This window comes from Euprymna scolopes, chromosome 16, assembly GCF_053919585.1.
Source record: "Euprymna scolopes isolate OS-2025 chromosome 16, ASM5391958v1, whole genome shotgun sequence".
NCBI classification, from domain to species: domain Eukaryota; kingdom Metazoa; phylum Mollusca; class Cephalopoda; order Sepiida; family Sepiolidae; genus Euprymna; species Euprymna scolopes.
In genome coordinates this window covers 40,995,296-41,007,767 of record NC_136497.1, presented here as the reverse complement: position 1 = coordinate 41,007,767, position 12,472 = coordinate 40,995,296, and the positions used below count along the sequence as shown (strand labels likewise).

Genomic DNA, 12,472 nt, shown 5'->3' with positions numbered 1-12,472 from the left:
TGCCACTTCGCGTTTCTCTATTGCATTCCCCTTTCCTTCCACGCGCGTAGTCGTCAACGGCCGAATGAAAACGTGTACACCCAAGACTTTCATTTCTCAACAGAAAATAAACATGTTTATTTTATTCCAGCATTTGAGTTCTTTGTTTCCTTCATTCAATTCGTTTCATTATTTTTTCTTGTAGCGAATTAGGGTATTTATATCCTAGTCTTCTACAGGATATAGGGTATTTATATCCTAGTCTTCTACAGGATATTAGGTTAGAAAGAAAACGAATAAAATGTTTAAAAACTGCAAATAAGGAAATGATAAAAAAAACAACAACAACAACAAAAAAGCAAACAGGATAAATACAAACGAAATTGAATTTTTGTCTTAAACGTAACAATGATAAAAACAAAAAACAAAACCAAATAAATTGAAATTCTTTTTTAAAACAAAAGGAAAAAATGAATTGAATTATTTTTAATACCTAAATGATAAAACTTAAAAATTATTCAAAAAAGATTTTGTATGTGCTTAAAAAACAAATACAAGTTCGATATCAATTTAAATTTTAACCACACGTTGATATATAAAAGAAAATGAAACTAGACTGTGTCAATAACATTTTGCCTTTTGGGCGTGCAAAGGTTAGAGGCTATTTTGCAACCTAAAACACATCTACTCAAGCAAGGTAGGAACAACAATACTCATTCGTCAAAGTGCAGAAATTGTAAACAGTAACAAAAAAAAAAATCAACAAATACCTGATACTAAACGAAGTAAAATTCAAGCATCTTTTATACTGTTCTTTTTATTTGATTTCTTTTACAACAAATAACTGGTTGCTTGTCGCTTAACCGTTGGGGAACTTCATTCTCGAAAAATTGTTTAAAAAAAAGATTACCACTAACTTATAAACTTGGGAGTGCAAAACTCGGACTTAGGATTCTTCATTTCTTTACAACTTTTCAGGAATTAAATCTTCCTACCCGTTAAACGATAAGCAGCGATTTGTTTTTATCCATTGTGTAAAAACCACTTTGTATATTAGGAAATTAGAAAGAGAAAAAAAAAACTTAGTTTTAGCACATTAAAAGTATACTGGTCGATAGATAATAAAATTCTACTGGGTTTTTTAGAAGTTGTTTTTTTTTGGGGGGGGGGGGGCTTTACAATTTTCGACTGTTAACTTTTGTACATTTCTATCAAGATGAATAAATACTTTTAATTTAATTTAGATCGTATTTTAAACTATAGAGGCTGGAACGCTCCCCAACACACACACACAAATAAAATGTACTTGGAAAAAGTAATTTTAAAGCGAGTTTTAAGAATGGGTAACTGAAAAAAAAAATGGTGAATAAAGTATTTTCAAGCGCTTTTTATTTATTTATATATTTTTTTTAAATCTAAAATTGCGTGTGTGTGAGTGTCAAATATCTCCAGATTTCCTAGAAAAAAAAACGCTAGCCGCCAGATCAAAATTTTATCCGATAGATTGCAAACGAAATCTCCAGATCTAGTGGAAAAAAACCCGCTAAATTGCCAACACTGCTGCTCGGTTTCGTAAAAGAGAATCTCCTCCCCTACATGCATCAAATATGGACTCATTCTATTCAAAGAAAGCGGAGAGATTAGAAATTACAGGTTTTGATTGGTCAACGAAGTGGGCGTGCAAAAACTTTGATTTTATCAAATTGCAATGTTGTTTTCCTTCTCACAAGTGGTCGGGTCTGCGTGGTCGCTAGTAGTATCTAATACTCCTTGCCCACTCTTGTCTTATTTATTTTTCTGTTCATTGGCGGGAAAAAAAAGGAAAATTCTAAGATGTCAACGATTAACGTAATTAAGGATCCTCCTGATATTGAGGTAAAATAAAGTTCTTTATTTAACTTTTAAAAAACAAAATAACGGGGTATTTTACTTTAAGGGCCGTCGTCTCACGTCCGTATAGAACATTTTTTTTTTTTCCGTAGATTTCGGTGTGATAAAAAACTAATCTGAAACCGTTTCCATCGCAAAAAATAGCTTTCATGATATGAAGAAATTTTTTGCAAAGTGGGTGATCACTTTTCCATGTAAATTTAACTTAAAATGAGCACCCACTTGCTGATCACCTGAGATGGGCGGTGAGTTGGCACAAAATAGTGCGAGGGTTCAGGGGTTAATACCATGCAAACGGTAAATTTGCGACGGGTTTGAATATCAGATTCGTTGTCAGCGACCTCGATTACCCTTAAAAAAAATTTAGATTGGTCGGTATTCTGTTGTAGCGTATTTGAATATTTACAAAAAAGGCTGTTAAATGTGTACTCGCGTACCAAACTGCCTTGTCAGTGTAGTATTGGCGAACGAGCGTAGGCCATGTGCGCGCGCTTGTACGTACAAAATAATCATCCGTGATAACATAGAATTACATGGTTTGTAAAACTACTTGTTTTTCGTCTAGTTTTAATTTTTCGCCAACACTACACTGTGACCAGGCAGTTTGGTACGCGAGTGCACATTTAACAGCCTCCGTTTATGCTCGCGCGTAGCGTAAACGAAGGACAGACTGTGAAATGGAAAATAGTTCCAGAGTTCAGGGGGGGGGGTAATACAAAAATAAATGCTCCCCATCAGGGGGTTGAATCCAATTTAAGCGTTACAAATTCCAGAGAATTTTTTGAGGATCACTATTGCTAAACGAATTATTTTGCGCTAATTAGTTGGGTTTTTTTTTTTTTTTTTGTTTTTTTTTTTTTTTTTTAAATAACCATAGTAAGCATAGAACAAAATATCGAAGCCGGTGATTTTGTTTACTTTATCGCCATCTAAATTGAAAATAAAAATGTCCGCTTCTTGTAGTCATAAAATCATCTTTTAATCTGATTGGTCAATTTTTTTTTCTTCGAGAGTGACCTGCCCTTTCTTAGGGTAGGGGTTGTCACTTAAAAGAAAAAATTATTCGACAAGATTTGTTTTTTTTGTTTGTTTTTTTTTCCTTCAATTGGGGGTGATTGTGAAATTTTCGGTACTGGTCGCGGTAAGAGTTCCCTGCCGAACACCCTCAAAAAACAATGACTTCTCCCCACGCAGGCGCAAAGGACATGTTTTAGTTGCCATAGTAGCAAAACGATCCTTAATTTTTATCGACATTGTTTTACTGTTTATGAATATTGAAATAAGTTACTTTTCTACCAAACTGGATATATTTTTCGTGTTTTTATTCAATGTAACATGTTTATTCAGCTCGAAAAGCATACAGTGTTTACCGATGTATTGGAACATTCAAGATGGCGTCTTATTCTCTCTTTAACACGGTAAGTGTGGGAAAAGATGTTATAAATAAAAAACGGATAAAATACTGTTAAAAACTCGTTCAATATGTTACCCGCCGTGACATAGGTTGACATATATTCGGCGGGTTTTTAATAGTATTTTGTATAGTTTTTTTATTTATAACACATTTTTCCATACTTACGGTGTTAAAGAGGGTGTGAGACGCCATCTTGAATTTTCGAATACATCGGTAAACACTGTACATTTTTCGAGCTGAATAAATGTTACATTGAATAAAAACACGAAAAATATATCCAGTTTGGTAGAAAAGTAACTTATCTTGCCTTTGATAACATTTATTTGTTATATATTTGTTTTTTGACAACTTTTTCGAATCTATGTGTACAGTAATACAAACCCATTTTCTCGTTTTACTTTATTTTAAATAAAGTGAAAATCCCCCTCCCCTTTTTAAGGGGGGGGGACAGGTCACTCTCGAAGAAAAAAATTGACCCATCAGATTAAAAGATGATTTTATGAAGACAAGGAGCGGACATTTTTATTTTCAATTTAGATGATGGCGATAAAGTAAACAAAATCACCGGCTTCGATATTTTGTTCTCTGCTTACAATGGTTATTTTTTAAACAAAAAAATCCTATTTAGCGCAAAATAATTCATTTAGCAATAATGCCGATTCTCTGGAATTTGTAACGCTAAAATTGGATTCAACTCAGCGCAGTACCAAAAATACACCAATCCTATAAATGCCATGGTAACATTTATGTGGTGGGACCCACTGGTGGGTTCTAACAGTATTTAGTTTAGTTCTGAATTCGCGGCCACTTTTTACACTAAAATCTTTAGATACAAGATTTATGTAGTTAGCTTGGAGGCGGTCAACTTACTTGAAAAAACACGATTTCACCCATTCTACGATTTCGCGCCGTGGGTGGGGATCTATTTCCGGTCATTTTAGTTTTTAAACCAACGTTGTGAAAATGGACTCTAGCTAGTCATGCAATCATGCATGTACAAATATTATGACGCAGCAAAAAAAAAGGTGATACAGACAGAATCATGAATTTTTGAGAGGACAAGTATCATGTCCTAAGTGTAATAGACCGGGTTCACTTGGAAGCATTTACGCCACAGTGCTCTTGCTCTGGTGTCCGCAAGCATTTTTTCGCGGATACCAGTGAGGGGAGGGAATTTGGGAAAACTCGTCTCCGGAAAACTTGTCCTCTTTCGCTAGGTAGGAAAACTGGTCCCTTATTGAATAAATGTCGATTGAAAACACATTTTATGATCGTTCTTGAAAGAGATATTGTTTTTTAAAATAGACTATAACCTCCATAATATTTTTAAAAAAATATTTTTACTTGTTTAATGATTTTTAAATAAAATCGATTTTCTAAGTGTCCGTTTTCTAATTTTTTGGTTTTGTTTTTAATTATTGTTTTTATGACTCCAAAAAACATCGTTAAAATAAGAACAAAAAAAATTGTAATTAACTTTGTATGAACATAATAAACGCTTTAATATAAGTGAAACCACTAAGAACTTAGCCAGTTAGGTAGAAAACGGACACTTAGAAAATCGATTTTATTTTTAAAAAAAAACAAAAAAAACATTAAACAAGTAAAAATATTTTTTAAAAATATTAGGGGGGGGCTATAGTCTATTTTAAAAAAATAATATCTCCTTCAAGAATGATCATAAAATGTGTTTTCAATCGATATTTATTCAATAAGGGACCAGTTTTCCTACCTAGCGAAAGGGGACGAGTTTTCCCGGGCACCGTCTGTAGGGACTATTTCCGGCCATTTTAGTTTCTAAACCAACTTTGTGAACATGGAATCTTGCCAGTCATGCACGTTCACTTATGATGCAATAGCCAAATTTCATTAAAGTGACACGGAAGCTCAAGAATTTGAAAACCTCGTATCTTACCCCGACAAGTATCATGTCCAAAGTGTATTGCACAGGCACCGTGGTTTTTCCAAAAAAGAAAAAAAGGCATTGTGGCTTCACAATGAGAAAAGGTACATTTTTGAAGACGCGCGTTCCTGTGTGGAAACTGATTTTATTCGCTAATAATTTCTTAAGCTATTCATGGGGCCATAAGACAGTCACACATAATTTGGACATATCTATGACAACATCAGTAGATTGGAGATCCTTCTGTTCTGAAATCACCGAGTAGATAAAAACAAAAAACCAATAGTAGGTGTCGGTGTACAAGTCGAAATAAACGAGACCCTCCTCGTTTGTCGAAAGTACAACAGAGGACGCATTCTCAAGCAGATTTGGTTGTTTGGCTGAATTGAACGCGTTTCTAAACGTAGTTTTATCGTCTCACTCTAAACCAGAAGATAGAAGGAACGAGGAAACCCTAATTCCGTTAATAAAAAAATATATTCTGCCTGGTTCTATCATATACGGTGCCCGGAAAACTCGTCCCGGGAAAACTCGCCTCCGGGAAAACTCGTCTCCGGGAAAACTCGTCTCCGGAAAACTCGTCCCCTTTCGCTAGGTAGGAAAACTGGTCCCTTATTGAATAAATATCGATTGAAAACACATTTCATGATCATTCTTGAAGGAGATATTATTTTTTAAAATAGACTATAGCCCCCCCCCCAATATTTTTTAAAAATATTTTTACTTGTTTAATGTTTTTTTTTGTTTTTTTTTTTTAAATAAAATCGATTTTCTAAGTGTCCGTTTTCTACCTAACTGGCTAACGTTTCACTTATATTAAAGCGTTTATTATGTTCATACAAAGTTAATTACAAATTTTTTTTTGTTCTTATTTTAACGATGTTTTTTGGAGTCATAAAAACAATAATTAAAAACAAAAACAAAAAATTAAAAACATGGAGCGATTCGATTTTTCGTTACTTTTTTGTTTTGTTTTTTAATTATGATAGTTTTTTTGTTGTTATGTTTTTGTTTTCTCTCATACCAAATGCACTCATGCGTTATTTAAAATGATAATTTTATCAATTATCAACATTTATTGTCGTCCTGTCAAATTTTGCAAAAATTAACTAATAAATTAAAAACGAAATATTTTTTTGGCGCGATGTGCTAACAATCTCTCGTTAACTAATTTTTAATTTTTTAAAATTTTTACTTCAAAATTCTAAAATCAATCATTAAGAGAAAAAGTAATCACTAAATAAATTTATCAATCAATTTTCTTGAAAACCCCGCTATCGTTTAGCAAGAATCTTTTTAATTTCATTTTTTGTTGGTTGTTTTTCGGAGTGAGATATAGTTTTTACCCCCCCCCCCCCAAAAAAAAAACTCTCTCTCTCTCTCTCTCTCTCTCTCTCTCTCTCTCTCTCTCTCTCTCTCTCTCTAAATTATATTTTAAAAAATATTAAAATTTATTATTTTCTTTTTAAAACCAAATCTTCCTCAGTAATTTCTTTAATTTTCTATTTTTAGCGATTATCAAGACCCCTAAGATGTGATACCGGACATTATTTCCCGTTCGGGTTTGTATAACTGTACACATAGATTCGAAAAAGTTGTCGAAAAACAAATATATAGCAAATAAATGTTATCAAAGGCAAGATAAATTACTTTTCTACCAAACTGGATATAATTTTCGTGTTTTTATTCAATTTAACATGTTTATTCAGCTCGAAAAGCATACAGTGTTAACCGATTGGAAAATTTAAAATGGCGGCCGACTCTCTCTTTAACACGGTAAGTTCGGGAAAAGGTGTTATAAATAATAAACTAGACAAAATACTATTAAAAAAAACACCGAATATTATGTCAAGTTATGTCACGGTAACATATATTGAGCAAATTTCTAACGGTATTTTGTCTAGTTTATTATTTATTACATCTTTTTACGAACTTACCGTGTTAAAGAGAGAGTCGGCCGCCATTTTAAATTTTCCAATACATCGGTAAACACTGTATGCTTTTCGAGCTGAATAAACATGTTACATTGAATAAAAACACGAAAATTATATCCAGTTTGGTAGAAAAGTAATTTATCTTGCCTTTGATAACTTTTATTTGTTATATATTTGTTTTTTGACAACTTTTTCGAATCTGTGTACAGTAATACAAACCCCCACTAAGAACTTAACCAGTTAGGTAGAAAACGGACACTTAGAAAATCGATTTTATTTAAAAAAAACAAACATTAAACAAGTAAAAATATTTTTTTTTTTTTTTAAATATTATGGGGGTTATAGTCTATTTTAAAAACAATATCTCCTTCAAGAACGATCATAAAATGTGTTTTCAATCGACATTTATTCGATAAGGGACCAGTTTTCCTACCTAGCGAAAGGGGACGAGTTTTCCCGAGACGAGTTTTCCTACCGGTGCCGGGAAAACTCGTCCCGGGAAAACTCGTCTCGGGAAAACTCGTCCCCTTTCGCTAGGTAGGAAAACTGGTCCCTTATTGAATAAATATCGACTGAAAACACATTTTATGATCGTTCTTGAAGGAGATATTGTTTTTTTTTTTTGCTTAATGTTTAAACCGCATTTAAAAATTATATGAAAGAAATTTTGAAAATAAAATAACATTTAGAGTGAGGGGGGTCACTTTCCTTTATAAATTTAGGTACTCTTGCATAATTTGACCCGAATTCTCATGAATTCCCGTCAAGCATGGATCGGGCGAGACCGGCAATCATCGGTGTCAGTCGAGCACTCGAGCGTCGTAACAGACGCAGACTAATGGAAAAAAAAACCCGAAAAAAATGCAAATAATCAAAAATAACAAATCTACCTTGAAAAATGAAAATGTGGGTTTGTATTACTGTATACATAGATTCGAAAAAGTTGTCAAAACAAATATATAACAAATAAATGTTATCAAAGGCAAGATAAATTACTTTTCTACCAAACTGGATATATTTTTCGTGTTTTTATTTAATGTAACATGTTTATTCAGCTCGAAAAACAGTGTTTACCGATGTATTGGAAAATTCAAGATGGCGGACGTTGGGACCATCTCCGTAAAGGTTATCCAAAAAACGGTTAAACTGCAGAAGCACATGTTAATGGAATTACCCCCCTCCCCAAAGAACGAAAAACATGTGTTTGGTGCTTATGTTTTTGTAAACCGCTCGTGAAATTTTTTTTTTTTTTTATCAATTAAAAAAAAAAAGCAAAACTATGTAAATAAATAAACCAGTTTTTTCTTTTTAACTTTATTTGGAACTAGCGGGGGTACCCGGCGTTGCCAGAGTGTTTGGAGGTGTGTGTGTGCTGTTAAATAAAAAAAGAAACCGGGCGGGGAGGGGGGTAAAGATCGAACCCGAAGCCCTGAGGCGAAGTTTGAAAATAAAATCGGCCAGCCAGAATGAGTTACTGAAAGATGTTTGAATTTATTTAAGTAACAACCAAATTGACAGGTGCACGCACGAAATTGGTCGAGCGTTACGACGACGATGGAAGCTATTCAGCAAATGAGGTCAATGACCAGGTTTGTTTGTTATAAGCAAAGTAAAAAAAGAAAACATAAAAACGAACGTTAAAACTTAAGCGGGGGGGTAATAAAAAAAACACAAAAAGAACTAACTCAAAACAGAAAAACGAACACGTGAAAAATGGCTTAAATAAGCCTGTTTCGATATTAAAATTTAAAAAATTGGTGGGTACTTGGGTGTTTTTGGGTGTGTGGTCGGGGGTGGATAAGTGAAGTAAAAACTGGTTCAATATTTAAATTAAAAAAAAAAAAAAAGACATCTCACACCACGATTCGAACCCAAAACGTTTAGATAATGAACCAACGCGCTAACCAACTGACCTAACGCGACATACATGAAATTTAGTCAGTTTTTCAACTATTTAAAGTAAATCAGGTCATGGCGTCATCTGACACATGCGTAGAACCGGTCGTCGTCACGAGAGGACCGTTTTTGTTGACCCCCCCCCTGTCGAAAATTGTCGATCTTGGGGTGAAAAAATGAACGTTTTTGGCCAATTTTTCGATATTTTTCGAGCAAAGGATGGAGCTTCAATATGATACAGAGTTTGTGAATTTTTGTTGTCTGTCGAAAGTTTTTAGCAGACACACAAACATACACACATACATACATACATTTTCGCTTTTATATATATAGATAACCGCATTCCAAGATTCCTATGCCCGTTCGCACGCGAACGTATCATGTAAGAAAAACATTACCGAAGGCGGTGAAACGGCACAAAATAGTCCCAAGGTCTTTTGCGGCGGGTTTGAGTATCAGATTCGTTGTCAGCGACCTCAAATACCTCTAAAAAAAAAAAAAACAAAGACAAATTAGAGTGATCAGTGTGTTCTGTTGTAGCGTAAGTTAACATTTTACCTTTTTTTTTTTTTTTTTTTTTTTGTACTCATGCGTTGAGTGATCCGGACGTAACTCGACGCACGCCCGACTTTCCCAGGAACATTGCATCAATGACAATGTAGCGCAACGGTTTTCAACGCGACGCGCGTTTGTGTGAGTTGAAAATTCAAAGCAGCAGACGACAATCATGAAGAGGAAGAAAAGAAACAAAGTTAGTTAAAAAAAAAAAAAAAAAAAAAAAGCACACCATTTGCGTACTTTCACGTAAGGAAAAAAAACAGGAATTTTACAGTCTTAAGTGAGCAGTTGAAAACACCAGCGGGAGTCCTGGAATTTTGTCAGAATAGGAAATTATTAGCACGGACGAAAACTTATATATCTCTTGTGGACATGCACTCTTATTGTAAGAAGTAAAGTAAGCGATGGCTATACCTGGAGGTGTCAGGCTAGCAAATGCCGAACGTTTACCTCGATCCGGACTGGAACTTTTTTTGCCAAGTCTATGCTGGCAATTGCCATAATACTAAAACTAATCTACTTGTGGGCATTCGAACGCAAAAAGACCTCCGGCGCAAATGTTAAATTCGCTCGACGCACACCATCCATCGCCGATTGGAAGAATTTCTTAAGAGATATTTGCGAGGAATATTTTCTAAGGAATCACTGGCAGATAGGAGGCCCAGGCCATACCCTCCAACGGTCTGAGGAAAAAAAAAAACATCTGTTTTAAAATGAAATACATAGGGTGGCAGAAAAGTCCCAGGACCCTGGCCGAAAAGTCTCAGTCGAAACATATTTCTGGGCTGTGTTTTATTAAAAATATCCCACAGTTTTCTTTTTTTCTAGTTTCCAGGTTTTTCCTTAAAAAATAAAAATGAAAAAAAAAGCAAAAACACATTTTGTTTCAACTTTTCGGTACTAGTGCACTTACTGATCCATGCTGAAATAATGTTATTTTAAAAGCCATTCTTAACATGGGGAGGGTGTTTTGTACCTATTCTGTACTTTAACCTTACAATTGAATAAAAAAATATATAAATAAATACAACTTCAAACTTGGAAATCCGATTAAAAAAATAGCGCGGATCAATAAGTGCATTAGCACTTTTTGTTTTTGTTTTTTTTCAAGAAAAGGTTACCGGGTAAGTCAAATACTTTCAAGGAATATATTTGGGGGTGGGGGGCCTGACAAAATAGAAAAGTTGGTGCTAATGCAGAGTGATCCACGCTATTTTTAAAATCGTATTTCCACGTTTAATTAAAGTTTTAAGATGTTTTTTTTGTTTGTTTTTTTTGTTTTTTTTTTCAATTGTAAGGTTAAATTACAGAATAGGTACAAAACACCCTCCCCATGTTAAGAATGGCTTTTTAAATAATATTATTTCAGCACGGATCACTCTCTGCATGAGTACCTTTTTTTATACTAGTGCAGAGTGATCTGGACGTAACTCAGCCACTCAACTGGGCTATCACCGGAACACTGCGTCGCCGTAACATAAAGCTGAGCCACTGAAAATGAGGTACAATGTTTTTCAACGCAAATGAACGGTGCGACTACGTTGGTTGATGTAAAATCTGTCTTCTTGCAACTCTGCATCACCAAGAAACTCTGAAAGTACAAGTTAGTCAGATATAAAGGCAGAAACTATTGAGGGTAGGGTTTTGTGTGAACTCGGCACCGAAAATCATGTCGACTATTCTGAGGAAGGTTCTGGAGAGAATGGGGAAAGGAGATGGCGCCGTTAGCTCATACATCGATGACATTCTAGTAAATGAAACTCTAGTGACTCAAAGGAAGTGGTGGGTCACTTGAAGTTCGGGCTGGTTGCCAAGGCACCCAAAGAATTGGACGAGGAGCGGCCTTGGGGCTAAAGCTGAAATGAAGTATGTCAGGTGGCCTGGAATTTTGAAGGAGAATGAGATCCCGCAAATAAAAAAGCACTCAACAAGTAGGAGCTTTTTCGCATATACGGCAGGCTGATCGGGCATTACCCCGTTGCCGGCTGACTTAGACAAGTATGCAGCTATATCAAGAGGCATGCAGAAAGAAAGTGGGAGGAAGAATGGCCACCTTCATCGAAGAGGTTCTGAAAGAAGTGGAAAGGCAAGATCCAGTTCGGGGAATATGGAACGTGCCACGAATACTGGATGGAGTTGTGTGGTGTGATGCAAGCAGTATTGCAACAGGTGTTGTCTTGGAAGTGGGTGGAGTGTTTGCGGAGGACGTGGTTTGGCTGATGAAGGATGATACTAGCCACATCAATGTAGCAGAATTGGATGCAGTTACCAAAGGAGTGAACCTGGCCTTAAAATGGGGACTACGCAATGTCTGTGTGAAAACACTCTGCCACTGTGTTTGCCAGGTTAAAATCAATGATTTCAGATGAGAAAAGGGTAAAGACGAAAGGGGCAGCAGAGATGCTGGTGAAGCACAAGTTTGGGATACTGGCTGAGCTGATGCAGGAGTTTTCTCTGAAGCTGCGCATTATCAAGGTGGCCACTGAGAAGAACAGTGAATGTTCTCACAAGTGTGAGAAAGAGCTGGCTTGTGCCCAAAAATAAGGATGTTGCTGCAGTGTCTGATCTGGATTATTCTGGGATGTGAGAGTTGCACGATCTGCACCATATGGGGGTAGAAAGGACACACCTGGTGAGAAAAGTCTACCGGAGTGTCACCAAGGAACAAGTAAAGCAAGTGGTCAGGACTTGTGACAGCTATCAGTCAATTGAACCAGCTCCAAGCACACACGAAGCTAGAGAACTAAGTGACTTGGATCTGTGAAAGACTGGCAGTTGATGTAACCTATCACAGGGGTGGGTGTTACATAACAATGATTGACTGTGGCCCTGAGCGCTTTGGTCTATGAAGAAGGCTGCGAGGTGAAACGGCCAGTGAAATAGCAGCAACCCTGAACA

The 12,472-nt window shown here is 35.5% G+C and overlaps 1 protein-coding gene across 1 annotated transcript in view; it reads left to right on the top strand.

The window, feature by feature from the left end:
• The first annotated feature begins 1,693 nt into the window (after positions 1-1,693).
• Positions 1,694-12,472, top strand: part of LOC145295923 (dihydropyrimidine dehydrogenase [NADP(+)]-like) — a 166,912-nt gene continuing 156,133 nt past the window's right edge. The window contains 1 exon segment of the mRNA XM_080141739.1: positions 1,694-1,854. Coding sequence (XP_079997865.1) covers positions 1,813-1,854 — 42 coding nt within the window. The 5' untranslated portion in view covers positions 1,694-1,812.